The sequence below is a fragment of the Chiloscyllium plagiosum genome, chromosome 16 (genome assembly GCF_004010195.1).
Source record: "Chiloscyllium plagiosum isolate BGI_BamShark_2017 chromosome 16, ASM401019v2, whole genome shotgun sequence".
Taxonomy (NCBI): Eukaryota; Metazoa; Chordata; class Chondrichthyes; order Orectolobiformes; family Hemiscylliidae; genus Chiloscyllium; species Chiloscyllium plagiosum.
This window is the reverse complement of record NC_057725.1, coordinates 1,422,116-1,446,078: the sequence shown is the minus strand read 5'-3', so window position 1 is coordinate 1,446,078 and position 23,963 is coordinate 1,422,116. Positions and strand designations below refer to the sequence as shown.

At 39.7% G+C, this 23,963-nt stretch overlaps 1 protein-coding gene across 11 annotated transcripts in view; it reads left to right on the top strand.

Moving 5' to 3' along the window:
• The window catches only part of LOC122557607 (liprin-alpha-1-like), a 237,289-nt gene that overhangs the window by 118,105 nt on the left and 95,221 nt on the right, over nucleotides 1–23,963 (top strand). For all 11 annotated transcript variants that reach the window (XM_043705331.1, XM_043705336.1, XM_043705327.1 and 8 more), the window contains exons 4-11: nucleotides 4,374–4,448; nucleotides 5,195–5,302; nucleotides 6,192–6,413; nucleotides 7,077–7,223; nucleotides 11,684–11,818; nucleotides 20,917–21,000; nucleotides 22,202–22,333; nucleotides 23,554–23,616. In XM_043705331.1, coding sequence (XP_043561266.1) covers nucleotides 4,374–4,448; nucleotides 5,195–5,302; nucleotides 6,192–6,413; nucleotides 7,077–7,223; nucleotides 11,684–11,818; nucleotides 20,917–21,000; nucleotides 22,202–22,333; nucleotides 23,554–23,616 — 966 coding nt within the window. The remainder of the gene's footprint in view (nucleotides 1–4,373; nucleotides 4,449–5,194; nucleotides 5,303–6,191; nucleotides 6,414–7,076; nucleotides 7,224–11,683; nucleotides 11,819–20,916; nucleotides 21,001–22,201; nucleotides 22,334–23,553; nucleotides 23,617–23,963) is intronic.

Below are 23,963 nucleotides of genomic sequence, written 5' to 3'. Positions count from 1 at the left end.
GAATGAGGAACAGATGCTAGTTCTATCAGTGGTACGCACGTTCCATGAAAGCATTTTCAAAAAAGTTGAAAAGTTTTCTCCAAACTGAGTTGTGAATCTTTGGAATTCTCAATCTTGAAGAGCTGGGAGTACTGTCTTCCTGGTATTTTCAAACAGAGATGGATGGATTCTTGGATATAGGGCCTGGGCAGGATAATTGAGAGGCTGTCAGGCAATCCTGTCTTACTGATTGGTGAGCAGGCTCTAGAGACTGTGGACTGCTCCTACATTTTACATAAATGCAAGTTCAATCAAAGGCATTTACATCTAGAGAGAAAAGTAGTAATTCGGGATTGCATGGACTTTGTGACTTCTCCTTCCCCACATCTTTCCCAAAACTTAATTTTACAAATTTGAGAGAAAATAAATCTGTTTAGAAAGGTGTGTGGATGACTTGAACAAACTTTGTGCAGATATGTTAGGAAATAGCCTTTGGAAAGTAACTTAACACAACTTCTTGTATGTTTTGATTTTGTTTTTATGTGCACTTGTCAAATCTGAGCTGAGAATTTAATCCCTTATATTTGATGGAATTAACATTAATCACTAAGTCTTGCATAGGTCTTTGTACAAGACAATAAAACATAGAAGCAGAAGTAGGCCATTTCGCCCATTGTGTCTGCTCCACCATTCAATGAGATCATGGCTGACGTAATAATCTCCAACTCCACTTTCCTGCCTTGCCCCCAATAACTCTTGAATCCCTAACTGATTTAACTGCCCACCCTCGACAGCCCCCTGTGGTAAGGAGAGGAGGAATTTCTTTTCTGTTTTAAATGTGCGACTCCTTACTGTGAGAGCATGCCCTGTCTCGCAAGGGGGAAACAGCCTTTCTGCATAGACCCTATCAAGTCCACGAAGAATCTTTTACGTTTCAATAAGATCAGTTTGAACACCTTTGTATTCCAACGGCGTGGTGATGGCCTATTAGTATTATCACTGGAAACTCGGGTAAGGTTCTGGGGACCCAGGTTTGAATCCCACCATGGCAGGTGGTGGAATTTGAATTCAATAAAAATCTGGAATGAAAGGTCTAATATCCATGAGTCCACTGTTGATTATTGGAAAAATCCACCTGGTTCGCTAATGTCCTTTAGGGTAGGAAACTGCCATCCTTACCTGGTCTGGCCTGTATGCGACACCAGACTCTCAGATTTAAGACAGATGTCAGAGGCAGGTAACAGAGGCGTAGAATGCCTTACCTGCTAATGTAGTCAACTCAGCCACATTAGGGAGATTTAAGCAATCCTTAGATAAGCACATGGATGATTTTAGGATAGGGGGACGAGCTGAGAATAGTTCACAGGTCGGCACAATATCGAGGGCCGAAGGGCCTGTTCTGCGCTGTATTGTTCTATGTTCTAATGTGTTTGACTCTTAACTCTTGGGCAATTAAGGATGGGCAATAAATGCAGACGTAGCTAGCAATGCCCTCATCCAGTGAATAAATAACAAAGAATGCAGGCCCAATCTGCTCAACCTCTCCTGATATGGCAGTCACATACTAGCCAAGTGAACATGCTGTGCACTGCCCCAATGTCAGTCTATCTTTCCTTAGATAAAGGGCTTAAAACTGTTCACAGTATTCTAGCTGTAATCTGACTAGTGCCTTGTATAGTTTCAGCAAAACCTCCCAACTTTCAAACTCCATTTGGTTTGAAATAAAAGCCAACATTCCATTTGCCTATTACTTGCTGAATTTGGATACCAACTTCTTGTGATCCATGGGCAAAGACTCCCAAATCCCCTCTGTGCTGTATCTTTGCACAGTATTTGTTCATTTAAATAAGGTTGATGTCTTGTTCTTCCTGCTGAAGTGCATAACCTCACATTTCCCAAAATTTATATTCTTTTGGACAAGTTTTGAACCCTCTCACTTAGCCTGCCTATATGCCCCTTCATACTGTCATCGTCATGACTTTCCTTCCCATCTATTTTTGTGTCATATGTAAACTTGACTATAGTACAAACGTTTTCCTCATCTAAGTAATAAATATGTATTGTATATAACTGTTCACCCAGCACTGAGCCGTGTGGCAAACCGCTAGTCACGGTTACTTTCAATAGCAACTTGCATTTATATAGGGCTTCTGCAGGGAAACCGATTCTGAATCAAGAAGGGAGAGGTTAATGAGTCTCAAAGTTTAGTAAAAGGGAAATGTATTTTGAAAATGATCTAAAAGAACAGAAATGGGTCAAGCAGACAGGAAGATGTTTGTAGATGGGCCTGTACCGGGAGGGGCATGTACAAAGTGAGATTTGCACAGCAACAGATTGCTGATTGGATCGTGAAGTTGTGACCATCAGCCTAACAATAACTATCTGACTGCTGGGTACTTGAACGACTTGTGGGTGTGAATGATACTGGCAGAAACCTTCAAACTGCTGAAAGGGCAGTTGGTGTCGGTGTCCCTCTAGGAAAATGCCGAAAGCCAGAAGAAAACCTATTTATTTATCTTCTCCCACCATTTGCAGTAAGGCATTGTTTTTAATCAGTAGGTTAAAAATGTTATAATTTGTTAACCAACCTCTCTCACCTGTAAAGAAGTGAGAGAAACAGAAGGAGAACATTAGAGAACTGATGGACTTGGAAATACACCAGTGAGTCCTGAGGAACTGGTCCTATTTAACAGTTTACCCAGTTTTTTTCACCTCCATCCATAACAGTAGCATGTTTTTGTGTCTTTGACTTTCTGTATGCATGTCTAAGAATTTTTAGAAGTGAGTTAGAGTTTGAACTAGTGCAGTTATATGTCAACAGATCATAGTTATTTACCTGAGGTTAGAGCTTATTCATTTGTAGCAAATAGTAGTCATTGTAAAGTACAGAGACCTGGTTCATGCTTTCTGTAAACCTGAGTCTATCTGACAAGTAAATAAAAGACTGAGTAATTTGATAATATTTTTTAACTTCTATGATGACTCTGGGAATACTAAGACTTGACTTACTGCACTCTACGTCAATGAAGTGTGCAACTTTTGTGAAGTATGAGTAATCCAGTTAGAGTTGAAACATATAAAGTGCAAGAAAAAGCATAGGAACAGGCCCTTTGGTCCACCAAGCCTGTGCCAATACACAAAATGTTTCCAAACTAAAATCTTCCACCTCTACATGGTCTGTATCCCTCTATTCCTTGCCTATTCACGTATCTGTCAAGATGCATCTTCATTGTTGCTGTTGTTCCCACCTTTGGCAGTGCATTCCAGGCAATTATGACCCTCTTGTGTAAAATATCTGCCTCTCTCATCTCCTTTTTACCTTAAACCTGTGTCCCAGCAGGTAATTGACATTTCTATCCTGAAAACAAAGGCTATTTTGACTGTTCATTCTATCATGCCTTGCAACATTTTGTAAACTTGTATCAGGTTGCCTGTCAGTCTCCAACATTCAAGTGAAAACAGAGTTTTTCCAATCTCTGCTCATAGCTAATACCCTCCAATCCATCCTGATAAACCTTTTCTGTATTCTTTCGAAAACCTCCACATTCTTCTGGTAGAATGGAAACCAGAACAGTACACTATATTCCTAATGTGGCCGAACTGAAGTTCAATACAGCTGCAACATGACTTTCCAGTTTTTGTACTGCTGAAGATAAGCATGCCATTTGCCTCTTTGGCCACTTCTCCTTGTGTTGCCACTTACAGAGCGCTGTAGGCCTGTAAGCCTTGACACATCAATGTAGATGCTACTAAGGATTTCTGCCATTTGCTGTATACTTCCCTCCTGCATTAGATCTTCCAAAGTGCATCGCCTCTCATTTGTCCAGAATAAACTGTCTGCCATTTCTCTGCTCAAATCTGCAGCCTACCTACATCTTGCTGTATCCTCTGGCAATCCTCCTCACTATCTGCAATTCCCTCGATCCTTGTGTTGTCCATATTTTTACCATTCAGGTGACCTACATTCTCCTTCAAATCATTTTTATATATGTGTATATAATGCAAACAACAGTAGTTGCACAAGTATTAATCCCTGTGGGGCACCACTAGTCAGGAAAATACCCTCTGATCACTGCTGTCTGTCTCCTATGACCAAGCCAGTTCTGTATCCACCTTACTAGCTCATCATGGATTCCATGTGACTTCACTTTTTATATGAACGTGCCGTGATGAGCCTTGAAGAAGGCCTTGCTAAAATCCGAGTAGCCCTGCCCTTATCAATCACCTTTGTTGCTTCCTTAAAAAGCTCAGTCAAGTTTACAAGACATGACCGTCCCCCCACACAGCCATCCTGCCAATCTCTAATAAATCCATGTTTTTCCAAATGTGAGTAAATCCATTTGTTGTACACATTGAATATTAACTCATCGTGTGTATTTTGTTCTGTTTTCTAGGTACGAGAGCGGTTACGAGTAGCACTAGAAAGAGTTAGTGCTTTAGAAGAAGAAATAGTAGTTAGAGAGAAAGAGGTAGGTATTTGTGTTGATACTTTCCTGAAATATCGCAGAATTAACATGGCCCAATATGCATAATACGTTGGCAAACAGTTCATTTATGTTTGCAAGTTAAATCTAGAAAAGTTAATTTTATAAATTTGAAAAAAGGTGTTGACATAAGCATCTGAAAGGAAGAGAATAACAGCTGCATGAGAGCCCCATCTGTAAGTTCTCCCTCAGCTGCGCACCAATCTTTCTTGGAAGTAGACCGCCACTATTTCATCATTCCTGAGTAATACCCAAGAACTCCCTCACATTGTACTGTGTACCTTACATCACAGGTTGGAGCCGTTAAGCACCACCATCTCAATGAGAATAAGCAATAAACATTAATCTCATTAATCATGTTCTTATGTTGAGAATGAATAAAAACAATAAGGAAGGGTACAGAAATTGTTTCTGCATAGTTATGAACTTTCAGTTTTTGTACCCAATGTATTAAATATTCATTTCCATGCTTTCTCCTCTGTATTGGGATGATCATTGCAACTACTAATTTCTGTTTTCAAAATCAGTACTTGGAAATGTTGTCAAATATTGAGCAGAACATCAAGAATAAAACATTCTGTAACATTGCCAAGATGTCCAATTGCAAGCTTCTCAACTGCTACCTTGCCAACTATAATATATTCATAACTGGTTATCTTTATTTTGAAACTAGTGAATTTTGAAAAGTTGCTTCTTTTTCATTTTCAGTTTTATTTCACAATTTCTTTCAGATCTCATTATTTAAAGAGCAGCACACACTTACTCAGAAGAAAGGTGCAACAGATCCACTAGAAGATGAAAAGCGTGACAGTGAAAATACACCAAGCACGAATGGCATGGTATACTTTTTCAAGTATCAACCTTTATGCTACATTTTGTATTTACTACCTCCATTTAACCCTACCATGAAATAATTGATACATGAGATTGATTTAATTGGTACAAAGGAATGATCTCTTGCCCTACTGGGGGTTAATGAAATAATCTACCAGGAAAATTCAAAGCCAAAGCCTGTAGTGCACTTTGCCTGCTGTTGTGGAATAATGATGCATATATAAATGGTACAAAAATGTGTTTACTTAACTACCAGACAAACAAATTTAAGATATGAGGAGATTACGAAGAAGGAGGAGAAAGTGAGGACTGCAGATGCTGGAGATCAGAGCTGAAAAATGTGTTGCTGGAAAAGTGCAGCAGGTCAGGCAGCATCAAAGGAGCAGGAGAATCGACGTTTCGGGCATAAGCCCTTCTTCAGGAATTCCTGAAGAAGGGCTTATGCCCGATTACTAAGAAGGCATGGGGTAAAATAGGGATAAGTATACTCAGCTAGGCTGGTACATGGTCTGTCCTTTAAAGAATTATGCTTCCAAACAGAACTTAATTTTTGTAGTCAAACAGTGCTCTAATGTGAAGACCACATTACCAGCTTGAGTAATTTTCTCCCCGGACAAAGGAATATATGGCGACACATTTTTTCATTTGGATCCTGATACTCCAGCAGCCATTTAATTTAAAAAATCATACTTGTAAGAAAACTTGAGAGAAGAGCCAAACCATCTCATTCAGTATCCTCTACTCAACCAAGAAGGCATATATGTTTCACAATCTAATTAACAATTATCTATTACTTCATGTGTTTCCAGTTTGTAGAATTGTTTACTGTTTTCATTATTATTGGGAAAGTCTGATCAGCTTTCTCCTTTAAATGGTTACTTTTGTTTTAAACAGAGATTTTCTAATTGTTCCATAAACCATGAAGAAGATTCAATTAAAGTAATAGAGCTTCAGGAGACAATAGATAAACAAAACAAGGAGCAAGGGCAGTTAAAGGATCGATTGGCTGCTCTCTCTAGTAGGGTGTCAGAACTTGAAGAGGATCTGGATACAGCTCGCAAAGACTTAATTAAGTCTGAGGAAATGAACACTAAACTTCAGAGGGACTTGCGTGAGGTAAGAATACTAAGGTAAAGTTATTTGAAGAGCAGTGAACTTTGCAGCTCAAGCAGAATGGACTTAGATAATTTCTCATAATATTTGCAAAATTGAAGAGTTAAAGCACAGTACTACTAAATTTGCAAAACAATATTATTGTAAGTAGTTGATAATTATAAATTATGTTCTTTGCAACTACCTAACTAACCAGTAACCCGACAACCTTGCTGAAACATTGTGTTAATTTTGACATCCGATCCTGGAAGGATTGTTAGTTGTTGTTTTTACCACACTCCTAGATAGGCATCATGTTATAGTGTGTGGTAAATTAAAAGATTATTTATGTAATCTTGACCATGCACTGCATACTCCCACAGCTTATTTTGAAGTTATGGTAATAAAATATACATGGCCTATATTTGCTAGCGGGACGAAAAGATGAAAGGACCAAGCAGTGATTTTGTATAAGCTGAGAAACTGCATATTGACACTTGCACAGCAGCTGTAGGGATCAGTACTTATCGTGAAATGTTTCAAATTTTTTTCACTGTTTATGGGAATGTAAATAAGTCACAATGAATTCACTTCAGGTGCAGAGTTTTATTTTTTGCTTGGAGTAGCTGGGGTTGTATCTTGTGTTGTGGAGAGCAGTGACTGTCCCATGTGTTCTAATTTTAATAGGCCATGGCCCAGAAAGATGATATGGAGGAAAGAATAACAACTCTTGAAAAACGCTACCTCAGTGCACAACGTGAATCCACGTCTGTACATGATCTCAATGATAAACTTGAAAATGAACTCGCCAATAAAGATGCTTTATACATACAGGTATTTGTATAAGTTGAAAATGAAATGATGTCTGAATATACTGTCATGTATATATCTATTGTTTATTTGCAATAGCACATTTAAGAGAAGAGAAATTTACATGGAACAGTACTAATGTTGGATATACTAATTTTTTTTCAAAAAAGGCTTTACATGCAGAATTTAAGTTGAGGTTGAAGTTGGTAAGCAAATAATTATTTCTCTCTGTACAAGTTTAACTGTACAAATACAGCAACTTGAATTCCAGAACAAACATTATGCTCCAGTGGCTCTTGCCCACTGAATGTCAAGAAGTGAATGCTGCCAGTTTTCATTTATAACAGAAAGCAACTCGGTCTTTTGGCTTGTACTTTGGCTCCCAATTCCAAGAGGATCCAGTTAATGAATTTCGGCATTTCTTTCAAATGTTGTCAGAATGCCTACCAACAGTGAAAGGAATAGAATATAAATTTGTGTCACATGCAGATTCAAGGCTCTTCAAAGTTTACTTTATCTAAATGCTTTCTTTGGTGCTGTGTTTTGATGTTTGAGTATTTTAGTTCAAATGCATTTCCCTGACTTGTGCTTCTGCACTTACATGAATTTATTTTACCTTTGTCATGAAATCTGCTAGTCAGTTGATTTAGCAATAATTCAAAATTGTTTAATCAAATTTTACTCAAACTTAATATTGTAGCAGCAAAATTGAAGTACAGCTTGTCTAACTGACCTTTCTTTTGGACGTAGATCAAGATAAAAAGAAAAATCTGGAAATGAAACAAAAATGATTGACATTCACAACCAATCAGTTAATGTCAACAAAGATAACAAAAAGGTCATTGTTTTGGATATGTATCCTTTATGGGATTCTAATAGGATATGCATCCAAAATGCCAGTAATTATTTTTTCTCTTTACAGAAGCTGTTCAGCATTTTCTATGTTTGGAAATTGTAGGTGTGCCCAGAATGGTGAATTGCAGCTCTGTTTGATCTCTGGCACTTTTGCAGTTTTACTGCTAGACAAGCGGAAATAGCCATAAAGTTAGTTTCCATACATAGTTTAACCCTTGCAGCACCTCTGAACATTTTTGGTCACTGTATGATTTGTTCTGAGCCTGTGATTTGTTAACTTGCGTCTTAAGATACAGCAAAAAGTACTTGCTTTCTGCTTTGAAGAAACAAAGTAGAGGTCTAGGCCCTTCGGTCCTCCAAACCAGTGCCGACTCAGGATGCTTTTGTAAGTTCAAAATCGTTTGCCTTAACATGGTCTGTATCCCAGAATTCCCTGCCTATTCATGTATCTGTCAACATGTCTCTTCGACGTTTCTATTCTATCTGCTTCTACCACATCTTTGGTAGCTCATTTCAGGCACTTACCACCTGTGTTACCAAAAAAAGGCAACTTGCCTCTCTCAACTCCTTTAAACGTTTCTCTCCCCCGTTTTACTTTTAACCTATGTTGCCTATTAATTGATAGTTCCGCCCTGGGAAAATGACTCCAACTGTCCATTCTATTCATGTGTATCATAATTTTGTAAAGCTCTCCCCTCAGTCTGTGCCATTCAAGTGAAAACAAACCAGGTTTGTTCAATTGCTCCTCGTAGCTGATGCCCTCCAAACCAGACATAACCTAGTAAATTTTTTCTGTACCCTCACCAAAGCCTCCCCTACTTTTTTGGTAGTGTGGCAACCAGGGCTATACACAGTATTCCGAATGTGGCCTCATGCAAGTGCTAGATAGCTGCAGTGTGACTTTCCATTTTTAAAACTCTGCTGAAAGCAAGCATGCCATATTCCGCCTTGACCACCTGATCCACTTGTGTTGCCACTTTCAACGGAACTGTGGACCTATACACCTGAATTCCTCTGTATCAGTGCTTCTCAGGGTTTTGCCATTTACTGTACACTTCCCTCCTGCAACAGACCTTCAAAGATGCATTGCCTCACATTTTTCCATACTAAATTGCATCTGTCATTTCTCTGCCCAAATCTCCAGCCTATCTATATCCTGTTGAATCCTCTGGTGATCTTTGCACTCCCCAAATCTTTGTGTCATCCACAAATTTAGCAATCAGGCCACCTATATCTCCTTCGATTCGTTTATATATATTACCGACAATAGGTGTGCCAGCACTGATCTCTGCAGGACACCACTGATCACAGTTCTCCAGTCAGGAAAACAGCGTCCTTCAGTATTCTAGGATAGATCCCATCAGATTCTGGGAACTTGTCAACCTTAATGCTTTTCAAAATAACCAACACTGCCTCATTTGTTTATATCAGGTAGACAAGCAGGAGGCTGGATGAGCACAGTAAGCCAGGCCGCATCAGGAGGTGGAAAAGTCGACGTTTTTGGTGTAACTCTTCGGGGCTTTGCCACCTGCTGATGCTGCCTGGCTTGTGTTCTTGCAGCCTCCTGCTTGTCTACCTTGGATTCCAACGCCTGCAGTTTTTTTTCTCCTTTTTTATATTGACAGCAAAATATCAACAATTCCCTCTACACTCACCATCCTCCATGGTCATCGTCTTTTGTGAATACTGATGCAAACTATTCGTAGGTACCTTCCCCACGTTCTCTGGCTCCATGCATTAAATTTACCTCGCCGTTCCCTAGCTACTCTCTTGTTCTTTATATATACTTCAAAATAAGGCTTTGTGATTTTCCTTTAATCCTGTTTGCCAAAGGCATTTCATGGCCCCTTTCCTGTTTTGTTTATATTCCTCAAGGGCTCTGCCTTCAGTTTTCTAAATCTTACGTAGTCTTCTTTCCTTCCTTTCAGACTAAGCTCACAATTTCTCTTGTCATCCAAGGTTCCTGAATCCTGCCATCCTTGTCCTTCAGTTTCACGGGAACATGCTGGTCGTGAACTCGAATCATCTGGCCTATGAAAGATTTCCACATGACAGATGCAGATTTACCCTCAAATAGTTGTTCCTGGTCTACATTCCACAGTTCCAGCCTAATAGTCATAGATAGTCTTCCAACAGTTTAATAATTTCAACCAAGGACCGTTCTTACCATAAGTAACTTACAGAATTATGGTCACTTCCTGTAGTGCTGTATCACAGAAAACTCAGTTACCTGGCCAGGCTCATTCCCCAGCATTAGCTCTCGTATGGGCACTGTAATCTAATCTAATCTAATCTAATCTAATCATTGCTCTTACCATAAGTAACCTACAGAATTATGGTCACTTCCTGTAGTGCTGTATCACAGAAAACTCAGTTACCTGGCCAGGCTCATTCCCCAGCATTAGCTCTCGTATGGGCCCTTCTCTGGTTGGCCTATTTACATACTGCTTCAAGAAACCCTCGTGGATGCACCTAACAAATTCCAACCCTCCCCCTAATCCATCCAAGCCCCTGATGGTAAGCATGTTCCAGTTAATATATGGAAGTTTAAAATGTCCTGCCACAACAGCCCTGGTTTTTAAATTTTTTTTTCCATAATTTGTCCAAATCTCTGTTCCTGTATTTCCCACTAGCTGTTGGGAAACCTGTAGTACCATCCATCAAAGTGTTGCACTCCTTCTATTCTTGAACTCTATCCACAAGGCGTCGGATGAGCTTTTCAAGGTAACTTCCCTCAGTACAGCTGAGATATTCTCCCTAATCTGTGACACAATTCCTCCACCTCTTTTACATCCTTCTCTTTTGTCTGAAACCGCTAAATCCTGGAATGTTAAGTCACCAATCTTGTCCTCTCACAACCAAATCTTTGTGGTAGCTACAATATAATAGTTACGTGGTCATTTCGCTACTGCTCACCTACTGTTCTGGTTCCCATCTATGGATGGTAAAGAGTTAGTGGATTCAACTAATGCAAAGATGATTTGGGCAAATATGACAAATATTCTACATCTGGAAAAGGGGATGTTGGGGTCGGAAAAAGCAACCTGGTGTATTATGAAGAAATGATTTGGCCAGGACAGACATTTAAGAGGCATTTGGATGGGTATATGAATTGGAAGGGTTTGGAGGGATATGGGCTGGGTACTGGCAGGTGGGACTAGATTGGGTTGGGATATCTGGTCGGCATGGACGGGTTGGACCGAAGGGTCTGTTTCTGTGCTGTACATCTCTATGACAGAGGAAACGGTCCCTGTTCTTTAAATAGGGACATGAAAATTTAATCCACTGGCTATGTAACAGGTCTTTGGCTTAATATCTTGTTTAAAAAGATAGTTATTTGGCATCTTTCAGTACTTCTGGCATTCCAGCCTGTATTATGTGCTAAATGGTAGCACAGAGCTTGCAGCTTTAACTTTGAGTCAGATGAGAGTGCTCCCACTAAGCGTGGCTGACACAAGTCAAAGTGCCATTAACTGGTCCACTGCACACCCCACTCTTGTAGTCCAGCACTAGGACTCTTTTGATTCAGTCTAATTGAAATGGAAGTGACCTGTATAATGTTGTAAGAATTAAGAATAGATTCTGAAGTTGAGATGACTAAATGTTATGCTTCAAAATTAAAAATGCAGAGTGAAGAGAAGAACCGTCAGTTGCAAGAACGGTTGGAACTTGCTGAACAAAAGCTGCAACAAACTCTCCGAAAGGCAGAAACACTACCAGAAGTAGAAGCAGAGTTGGCACAGAGAGTGGCAGCTCTTACAAAGGTAGGACATTAAATCCCCAGTGGTCTTTATGCTGTAGGTTTAGGTCAGAGAATTGAAGTGACTCAAATAAGAACTCTAGTTTCTCCCACTGTAAATGTCCAGTTATAAGAACCATTCAACAAACAAGTTGACCATTTTAAAAAAAAAAAGTTTTGGTGTAACTTACTGCTGAGTAATGGAGTTTCAGAATCTGTTGACTGTCAAGATTCTTTCAAATTTGTTTTTATTTAAAAAAAACTGACTGTGATGGAACCAATAACATTTCTCAAGTCACAACCAACCTAGCCTTTTTCTAAGGTGCCTGCCTCCACCTTTCAAAACACTGTTAGTGGGAACTGAGACTTGGATATGGTAGGTAAAAGATTTTAGCTGCTTACTGCTACAATATCAAAAGATATTCCCATTGTTGTTAGATCTGTAAAATCTTCTATCCACAGTGTTGTGTTGAACTTGATTATTGGTGCTCTCATTCTGCTGACAGTACACACATTTAATAAATGTCAGCAAATGCGTGAGCAATGTGTGAGCAAATGCGAGGTCTTGCACTTTGGAAAAAAGAATACAAGCATGGACTACTTTCTAAACGTGAGAAAATTCGAAAAGCCAAAGTACAAAGGGATCTGGGAGTGCTAGTTGAGGATTCTCTAAAGGTAAACATGCAGGTTGAGTCCGTGATTAAGAAAGCGAATGCAATGTTGTCAATTATCTCAAGAGGGTTGGAATATAAAAGCACTGTTGTGCTACTGAGACTTAATAAAACTCTGGTTAGGCCCCATTGGAGTACTGTGTCCAGTTTTGGTCCCCACACCTCAGTAAGGACATACTGGCACTGGAGCATGTCCAGCGGAGATTCACATGGATGATCCCTGGAATGGTAAGTCTAACACATGAGGAACGGCTGAGGATCCTGGGATTGTATTCATTGGAGTTTAGAAGATTAAGGGGAGATCTAATAGAAACTTGCAAGATAATACATGGCTTGGAGAGGGTGGACGCTAGGAAATTGTTTCCGTTAGGCGAGGAGACTAGGACCCGTGGACACAGCCTTAGAATTAGAGGGGGTAAATTCAGAACAGAAATGCGGAGACATTTCTTCAGCCAGAGAGTGGTGGGCCTGTGCTATCCAGCATAAGCATCACTACCTGTCCTTCCCAAAATGAAGATGGGAAAAACCTTACATAAATAACGTTCACTTATGTAATATTTGAACTGATTTAAAGTTTGACATTATATTTGAGCCGATGTGATTTTAGGGTACTGACCTTTCAAGATGTAGAACAACATAACAGAAGGAAAACAGATTGATTTAGGGAGTGGTATGTCTGGATCCGATTGTAGGTTTTCCCATTACCTTTCTCAGCCATCAATCCTGAACTGGTAATGTCTGTCTTAAAATTGTTCACCTGAAACTCTGTTTCAAATTTCAGTTGCCTGGACAGCAAAGTGAATTTTATTCTCTGTTTCTGTCAAATATAATATTTTGATTTATTCATGCGAGGTCAGCATTTGTTGTTCAAAATAAAGCAATCATGGTATATATTTGAAAAGTAAGAACCTTACCTAGTTTAATATGCTACCAAACTACTATATATAGGAAAGCTTAAAACACAAAAGTCCAGTCAGCTAATTCCTATGAAAGCCAGATATCATAACAAAAATCTGTCAATAAATTGACATATTTAAGTTTCTAACTATTGAGCTATGCAAGACTATTACTGTCTTGTATTAAAAAAAAAGTGATATTTTTATTTCGTGGAGGAGAGTTTAGAGTTCAGACCAAGTAGGTAATTTAGAAAGGGATGGAAGTGCTTAATCTTCAATTTGAGATAATGAAAGTCAAATAGCCACTCATCTCAATGTAAAAGCTGCTTATGACAGGATAATTCATTTACAGTGAGGGAGGGAGGCTGACTGATTAGGGCAGTAATTAGTTTTATTGACGGTTCAATTAGCCAAATAATGTTTACAGCAAGGAGAGAAATGTTCAGAGGCAGTTTCTTCTCCAGAAAGGAAACAAAGGCCACAGGAGCAGAATAAATGCAGATTTTAGTGCTGACATACAAAATTGATGTAAGGAGACCCAAATTGAAGGACTGTTGCTTTGTATGAAATTGCAAATGGTTACTTTTGGGCATCTGGGGCTGGATTGGCATCTCTCATTGGAATTTCCATGAGGTCTAATATTTATTTTGGAAATCTCTGTGGAAGATGATTACTCCAAGAGAATAGGCATTGAGATCAGAACAAAGACCGAAATTGCTGGAAAAGCTCAGCAGGTCTGGCAGCAATTGTGAAGAGACAGCAGAGTTCATGTTTCAGGTTGAGTGACCCTTCCTTGGAACTGTGGGTGGGCCACACGGTCTGAAATGTTAACTGGTTTCTCTCTAGCCATGATGTGGAGGTGGAGGTGTCTGTTTTGGACGAGGGTGGATGAGGTCAGAAGTCACAGGACACCAGGTTATAGTTCAACAGGTTTATTTGAAATCGCATGCTTTCGGAGCACTGCTCCTTCACAAGGTGAAGAGAAAAAAAGCACACAGGCACAGAATTTATAGACAGGTCAAAAGATGATACAACTGGTGTGAGTGGAGTGTCTGCAGGCTGAATAATCTGTCTCTGCAGGTGAGGGCTGCTATAACATGAGAGGTATAAAAGTCCCATGCCGAGGGTGGAACCATAGTAACAAGTAATCCATACTAATTAATGTAGAGCGATCATAACAAGTTATCAAGGTGATGTGAGGAAGATTTTACAAATCCTGCACAGAACATCATGTGGTTTCTCCGCTCTAGGGATTTACTGGACGACAAAGGGTGATGTATCAGCGTGTTCTGTGTCTGTCTCCTGAGGAGGATGTTGAGGTTTTTTGCTATGGCATGTGTGAATTGGTGATGGAGAAACGACCCATGTTCTTCACAGCCTTCAACATGTCATCGATGACGACAAAGATCTTGCCAGATCAAGCCTGTGTCCCCAACTCTCGCCCCCAAACGACTGGCAAACTTTAACCAGATCATTGTTCGCAGCAAACTTCCCAGCCTTCAGGATATTTAGCGCAACACCACACAATCCTGCTACGCAACCTCTGCAAAACATGTCAATCATCGGTATGGATACTACCATCACACTACACCACCCACCATGTACACAGTACGTACTCATGTGATTAGGCCAATGTTGTCCACCTCATATGCTGCAGGTAAGCACGCCCAGAGGCATGGCATATTGGCAAGATCATGCAGACACTATGGCAATAGATGAATACATACCATGCAACAATAGTCAGAAAGGAATGTTCCCTCCCAGTTGGTGAACATTTCAGTGGTCAAGGACATTCAGCCTCTGAGCCTCTGATCTTCGAGTAAGCGCCCTCCAAGGTGACATTTTAAGATACACAACACAGAATTTGTCAAGCGGAAACTGATAGCCAAGTTAGATATCCATGAAGACCGTCTCAACTGTGATCTTGGTTCATGTCACACTACCCACTGTGTTGAATTTATAAAATCTTCCTTACTGTCCTGCTTTGACACCATCAGCTTGTCACCACCAACTATGGAAAAAAGGCTCTCACTGTCTACTGTCTCTAATCCTCTGATCATTTTAAATGTCTCTATAAAATCACCTCTCAACTTTCTTCCCTCTAAGAAAACAGTCTCAAGTCCCTCAACCTTTCCTTATAAGACCTTCCCTCCATACCAGGCAACATCCTGGTAAATCTCCTCTGCATCCTTTCCAAAGCTTCCACATCCTTCCTATAAACCAGAACTGTACACAGTGTTCCAAGTGTGGCTGCACCAGGGCTTTGTACAGCTGCAACATGACCTCATGGCTCTGAAGCTCAGTCCCTCTAACAATAAAACCTAACACCTAGCACACTGTACGCCTTCTTAATAACCCTATCAACCTGGGTAGCAACTTTCAGGGATCTATGTACATGGACACAGAGATCTCTATTCATCCACACTACTAAGAATCTTACCATTAACCCAGTACTCTGTATTCCTGTTACTCCTTCCAAAATGAATCACCTCACATTTTTGTACATTAAACTCCATTTGCCACCCCTCAGCCCAGCTCTGCAGCTTATCTATGTCCCTCTGTAACCTGCAACAGCCTTCCTCACTATCTGCAACTCCACCGACCGTAGTGTTATCTGCAAATTTACTAACCCATCCTTCTATGCCCTCATCTAGGTCATGTCTAAAAATGATAAACAGCAGTGACCACCAAACAGATCCTTGTGGTAAACCACTAGTACGAACTCCAGGATGAACATTTCCCATCAACTATCAGCCAATTTCTGACCAAACTGCCAAATCTTCCTCAATACCATGCCTTTGTATTTTCTGCAATAGCCTACCTTGGCGAACCTTATCAAACGCCTTACTGAAAGGGCAGTAGAGATGACCCAGGTAATTATAGACCAGTGAGCCTTACTTCTGTTGTAGGAAAGATTCTGGAAAGGATTATAAGAGATAAGATTTATAAGCATCCAGCAAGCAACAATTTGATTTCACATAGTCAACATGGTTTCATCAAGGGCAGGTCATGTCTCACAAACCTCGTTGAGTTTTTTGAGAAGGTGACCAAGCATGTAGATGAGGGTAGGGTAGTTGACATGGTTTACATAGACTTCAGTAAAGCCTTTGATAAGGTTCCACATGGTAGGCTGTTGGAGAAAATGTAGAGGCATGGAATTGAGAGTGATTTAGCAGTTTGGCGGCAAGTAGTGGTTGATGGAAAATATTCAGCCTGGAGTCCAGTTACTAATGGAGTGCCACAAGGATCTGTTTTGGGACCATTGCTGTTTGTCATTTTTATAAATGACTTAGACGCAGGCATAGGTGGATGGATTAGTAAACTTGCAGACAACACTAAAGTCGGTGGAGTAGTGGACAGTTTGGAAGAATGTTACAGGTTGCAGAGGGACTTGGATAAACTGCAGAATTGGGCTGAGAGGTGGCAAATGGAGTTCAATGCAGCTAAATGTGAGATGGTGCACTTTGCGAAAAGTAACAGGAAGGCAGAGTACTGCGTCAATGGAAAGATTCTTGCTAGTGTGGATGTGCAGAAGGATCTTGGAGTCTATGTACATAGATCCCTGAAAGTTGCAACCCAGGTGGATAGTGCTGTTAAGAAGGCTTATGGTGTGCTAGGTTTCATTCATAGACGGATTGAGTTCCGGAGCCGCAATATCATGATGCAACTATACAAAACGCTGGTGCGGCCACACTTGGAATATTGTGTACAGTCCTGATCCCCATATTTCGGGAAGGATGTGGAAGCATTGGAAAAGGGGCAGAGGAGATTTACCAGGATGTTGCCTAGTCTGGAGAGAAGGTCTTATGAGGAAAGGCTGAGAGACTTGGGTCTGTTCTCATTGGAAAGAAAAAGGCTAAGAGGGGATTTGATAGAGACATACAAGATGACCAGAGGATTAGATAGGGGACAGTGAAAGTCTTTTTCCTCGGGTGATGACGTCAGCGTGTACGAGGGGGCGTAACTACAAATTGAGGGGTGATAGATTTAAGACAGATGTCAGAGGCAGGTTCTTTACGCAGAGAGGAGTCAGGGCGTGGAATGTCCTACCTGCCAATGTAGTTATCTCAGGCACATTAGGGAGATTTAAACAATCCTCAGATAAGCACATGGATGATGATGGGATAGTGTAGGGGTCGAGCTGAGAATAGTTCACATGTCAGCGCAACATCGAGGGCCGAAGGGCCTGTTCTGCGCTGTATTGTTCTATGTTCTAAATCATATACATCACATCAACCGCTTTACCTTCATCCATCTGTTTAGTCACCTTCTTGAAGAACTCAATAGGGTTTGTGAGGCATGACCTACCCTTCACGAAATCATGTTGACTATCCCTAATCAAATTGTTCCTTTCTAGCTGATTATAAATCCTATCTCTTATAACCATTTCCAACACTTTACCCACAACCGAAGTAAGGCTCATTGGTCCATAATTTCCAGGGTTATCTCTATTCCTCTTCTTGAATAAGGGGACAACATTTGCTATCCTCTAGTCTTCTGGCACTATTCCTGTAGACAATGACGACATAAAGATCAAAGCCAAAAGCTCTGCAATCTCCTCCCGGCTTCCCAGAGAATCCTAGCCCTGGGGACTTATCTATTTTCACACTTTCCAGAATTGCTAATATCACCTTGTGAACTTCAATCCAGTCTATTCTAGTAGCTTGTGTCTCAGTATTCTCATCAACAACAATGTCTTTTTCCAGTGTGAATGCTGACGAAAAATATTCGTTTAGCGACTCTCCTATCTCTTTGGACTCTATGCACAACTTCCCGCTACTGATTGGCCCTAATATTCCTTTAGTCATTCTTTTATTCCTGACATACCTATAGAAAGCTTTAGGGTTTTCCTTGCTCCTACCTGCCAACGACTTTATGCCCCATCTTGGCTCTTCTTAGCTCTCTTTAGGTCTTTCCTGGCTAACTTGTAACTCTCAAGTGCCTTAACTGAGCCTTCACATCTCATTCTAACATAAATCGCCTTCTTCCTCTTGACAAGAGATTCAACTTCCTTGGTAAACCATGGCACTCTCACTTGACCACTTCCTCCCTGCCTGACAGGTACATACTTATCAAGGACACGCAGTAGCTGTTCCTTGGATAAGCTCTACATTTCAATTGTGCCCATCCCCTGCAGTTTCCTTCCCCATCCTATGCATCCGAAATCTTGCGTATTCGCATCATAATTGCCTTTCCCCCAGCAATAACCCTTGCCCTGTGGTACGTACCTATATCTTTCAATTGCTGAAGTAAACATAACTGAATTGTGATCACTATCACCAAAGTGCTCACCGACCTCCAAATCCAACATCTGGCTGGGTTCATTACCCGGAATCAAATCCAATGTGGCCTCTCCTCTTGTTGGCCTGATCACCTGCAGACACTTATTATTCAGCCTGTGGACACTCCACTCATACCATTTGAATGATATTTTGATCTCTGTCTAATGATCTCTCTGCCTGTTATTCTTCATTTCACCTGGTGAAGGAGCAGCTCTCCAAAGGCTTACGATTTCAAAAACTGATCGTTCTGCATGTTTCGTTTGTATGAATTGGCTATAATGCAATTGAGAAATTGTAGACATTGTTTGGATAATGTGAACTTTCTCCTGAACGGGTGTAGCGAATTTCTATTAGCAATCTTAAACAGCAATTTTCCATAGTGCGAGCTCGCAGAGGCGCATAACCGTCATATTATAACAGAGGGACCTGTAAACCTGTTGGACTATAACCTGGTGTTGTGTGACTTCTGACTTCTCTCCACAGGTGCTTTCAGATCTGCTGAGCTTTCCTGGCAATTTCTGTTTTTGCTTCTTATTTACTGCATCCACAGTTCTTCCATTTTTTTATTGAGATTAGGACAGTCAGTTTTGTTAGCAATTGATGTCACTTAGCTCAGTAACTTGACATACTGTCAAAAATTAAGTTGACATAGCAGTTGGATTATAGTCTTGTGAGCATTGCCAGTTACAATCTACTTCCATATTATTGTTCTCTTCACCTGGCCCTCCAAGTTCTAAGGTCTGAACTTCTATTCAGTCAAGGAAAGTGTTGGTGTTGGCACAACAGGTGCTCGCAATAACAGCCAGTTTTTCAAACTTATTTTGTGGGATGTGGTATCATAGTCATATAATAGAGAAGAGGCCTTTCGGCCCATGGAGTCTAGAGTCAAAGTACATGATAATGTCACTGACAATCTTTAATTGCCCTCAGAGGTATTTTTAAAATTCATTCAGAGGACGTGGGCATTGCTGGCTACGTCAGCATTCATTGCCCATCCATAATTGGCCAGAAGGCAGTAGAGTGTTATTCACATTACTGTGGGTCTAGAGTCCCATTTAAGTCAGCCGAAATAAGGATTAACAGTTTCCTTCCATAAAGGACACCAGTGAACCAGATGAGATTTTCCTGAGAAGTGGCAGTGGTTCCATGATCATTAGATTCTTAATTCCAGACTTTTATTGAATTCAAATTCCACCCATGATTAAAACTCAGTTCCTGGAACATTACCTGAGCCTCTAGATTAACGATAATACAACTTGGATATCATCTCCCCCTGTTTTTGAACTGTTGCAGTCATCTAGCATTTAGATAAGACCTGAAGACTTTAGCTCTTGGAGACATGGAATATTTCCTGCATCTATTTGATGCTTGAAATTTGGACTGCCTTGGTGGAGTGCAGAAGATCTATACACGTGACAGACAAAATGACCAAGGTTGCCTTCTGTATTGTTAAAGGTTTTTGTGTGTTATTTGAATTGTTGCAGTATTACATTGTATATTAATTAGTTTTGAATATATTTTGAGTCAACCATATTGGTGGTTGTTTACTTTTCTCTATGGTGTTCAACAAAATTCTTTCTAATTCTGGAATTGCTTTGATGTGTGAAAATGTTTGTCCAAACAGAATCTTAAAAGGACATCTGAACTGGTCTGCAAATGCTTGCGAATATTTTTGTAATCATCATGAAGTTATCTCCTTGCCTTCTTTCTCTTGATATATATGCACTTGGGCCAAGTAAGGCAAGGCATTTATGGATAAACTAATTGTAAATGTTTAAATCCATTCTATTCTCTATCAGTGTTCCCTTTTTATATCATAGTCTTAAACAATAGTAACCTTTCTGCTGTTTCCTGTACCTTTTTGCCTTTCTTAGTCTGATCCTTCCCTTTCTTCTGAAGACTCTACTGTTATGGAAGCTAAACTGATGGAACTGACCTCCATGCTTAGGAAGGTAGAACATGCAATGTTCCAGTCACTCTGCTATGCTTGCTACTTATTGCCTTTGCAAACAGTGGCAATTGAAGCCTTGATCCCAGAGGCTGAGCTTGCTCAACATTAAAGCTTCAAGTGTGCACACAGCAGTTTAAAACACCATTCAGCATCTATCATTAGCTTTCATAAAATGCCGCTTCAACCAGGCTTTTGTGAGACCAATGGCTGAAGTGCAACACTAAGTGGATCTGAGCTTCTTGGAAGAATTGCAATTTTCATGAAGATTTTTATTTTGAAAGCTCAATCTTTGTGATATTTAACAGTTTTTATTTATTTATCAGGCTGAAGAAAGGCATGGAAATATTGAAGAAAGGTTACGACAGTTGGAGGCACAGCTTGAAGAAAAGAATCAAGAATTACAACGAGTATGTTGATTAGGGTTTCCATATTATGATTTATAGAAACTAAAATTATAAATCTTCTGAAACTCCAAATACTGAACCTTGTGCAGTTTGTGCTATGGTGTATGGATTCTGTTGCTTCTTAATAGATGTCACAACATCGACTACAAACTTTCAACTTTTTAAATAGTATAAAATTTGTTATTTCTCACCCTGGAGAAAATGATGCTAATTAATTTAAGCCCGTAACCAAGATGTGGCAGACAGGAGGTTATGTCACGATATTGACCATGTGACTTTATTTCATTGTTGTCGTCCTTGTGCTGCCCATGTTTCCAAACCTTCTCCAAATCTGAAATGAGCTTATCCTGTGTTTTTTAAATGTAAATTTAATGTCGTCTTTCTTATGTTCAGGGTAAAATCGAGAAAATTTCTAACCTGGCATTCCCTTGCTCTTTCCCACTATTTCTCTCTCCCTTCCCACTTCCACCAACAACAACCCATATCTGTTTTCCAGTCTCTATAATGACTGAGGAGAGGTCTTAAGCCTTTTGAATCTGTCTGTAGCACGATGCCTTTGCTTGGAGTTGACTTTTGGCTTTCGGTTGGCAGGACTGACCTCATTTCACCCAATTATTCTTGCCTCTTTTAAAGAATTGCTCTGTCTCTGTCTAATGAAAAGAATTGTAATGGCAATATTCATCATTCGACCACCAAAGTCAAGAAAAGGCATCAATTCTTTTGTCCCTTCTCATATTTCCTTAGCACTGATCACCATGCTTGGAACTATCCACCTTTTTTATGCAAATAAAATATTTCTTCAATAACAGATTCATCTCAACTTCTAACCAAACTTGACAAGTTTCACAAACTTTGGAATCTGTTTGAAAATGGCTGTGCTGGGAGCTTTTGCATTGGGCTGTCACTTCTAAACATCCTAGATTTGTACTATTTCGATAGCTTTTCACTAAACTTGATTCTTTTCTATATGTGCCAGATGTCTGTCTGTTAGAAAATTTTTGGATATGGTGCAATTCCATTTGTGTTTAATACATCAGGTAGTGTGAAGTGTTTGTGCTCAGTGCATGAGCACGTACTTTTAATATGAAATTTAGTATTTAAGTCTAGGTTTGTTAATTTGTGTAGTGTGTGTCAGTCACTTGAATAATTGGTTTTTGAGCTCTGTGCCTAATTTTTTTAATCAGCCCATCTATCTATTTAAAAGGCTCGACAGAGGGAAAAGATGAATGAAGAACACAATAAGCGTTTATCGGACACAGTAGATAAACTCCTGTCAGAATCCAATGAAAGACTTCAGCTTCACCTAAAGGAAAGGATGGCTGCATTAGAGGAAAAGGTAGTCATTTATAAAATAATCCAAATTATTGCATCCTTCAAGTGACCTAGGATTTCATTAAAGTTTGGCCTCCATTCAGAAGGCTGCAGTTCAGACACCAGGTAGACTTGATATGCATATACATGTTTTAGGATTTCTATTATATAGTATTGGCAAAGCCAAAGTGATGCCTATCTGAAAATGATCATGGAAGAGGACCAGGACAGGTGCCAAGATTGAAATATTTAGTAAGCATATTTATGTGCAGATGGAAAGTGCAACGAAGAAAAGCAAGGGAAACTAGAGGAAAAGCTGGTAAGCTTTTGGTCAGAAGCGATGGTTGTTTTACAGTAAGCTGAGTAAACAGTTTTGGAAGTAACTTGTGACGAACCTCATTTGGAGTGTTTTACTTGGATATGAAGCTTCAACCTTATCAAAAGAGGAGACCAATTTGCTAAATGACCTTCAAATGTGGATTTGGAGGAGAATGGATAAGATCAATTGGGCAGAAAAAAAATAACAGATGAAATACTGTGAAGGGTGAATGAACAAAGACATTTGCTAAATGTAACTAGGAACAGACAGATTATGTCTGGGCACGTTTTAAGAGGATGTGGTCTAAAAGAGACATTTTGGAGAAAAGTTTTTGAGGAAAAGGATGAAGGAGGGACTACTGGCCGATTTGAAAAATATAAGGAAATTATTATCCAATTAAAATTCTGACAAAAGAGAGACCTGGAAAGACTTCTATGAGTCAAGGACTTGCTTTTGGACAGAACACATATGATAGTGACAAAAGTAGGAATTGCTGGAAAAGTTCAGCAGGCCTGGCAGCATCTGTGAAGGGAAATCAGAGTTAACATTTAGAGTTGAGTGACCCTTCCTCAGAACACACATGATAGTGATGATATGAATCATTAAAGACATTCTCAATGGCCAAGAGAAGAAAATGGATTCAAAGGACCACCTTACTGCATCCAGTAATACACTGCAGCTGTGCTGAAGTTTAGTGCTTAGTCATATCCAACTTTTTGGCTGATGAACAGTGTGCAGCTGGAAAGACGGGAGCACTTTGGGAAATTAGGGATAGAGAACTGGAGCAAAATCCTGTTCTGTAATCCTACTAAAGCCATATATTTGGTATTATATAAAATTTTAATTATATATTTTAATTGCAATGCCTGTTTCAGTTGTAATGTTAAACTAGATATTCTAAATTATCCTGTAAAACACTCTTTCAGAATTCCCTTATCCGGGAGCTTGAAAATACAAAGCAGCTAATTGAAGAAACACACCATGAAAAGGTTGGTTTCATTTGCAAAGGTACTATTCCTCGTGATTTAAATTTACAGTCATATGATTCGCTTCAGCTCTTTGCCTACCCATTGTATTGAAGTATGAAATTTCAGTAAGCTGTCCTGCTAATTAAAAAAAATTGTGTACTCTTAACAATACTGTTTCTGATTTAACATTTTATCACTATAGCAGAACTTTGGTCCTAAAATTTGTTCTTCACATCTGTAGGACACAACCTGTTTAACACAGTTAATTTAAAATATGTAAACTGTATTTGTGAGAATGGTCTTTTCAAACCAAAACTACTCCTTTATTTAATGGAAGTTTGCTTAAGTTTCTGCAAATATGTCAGAAA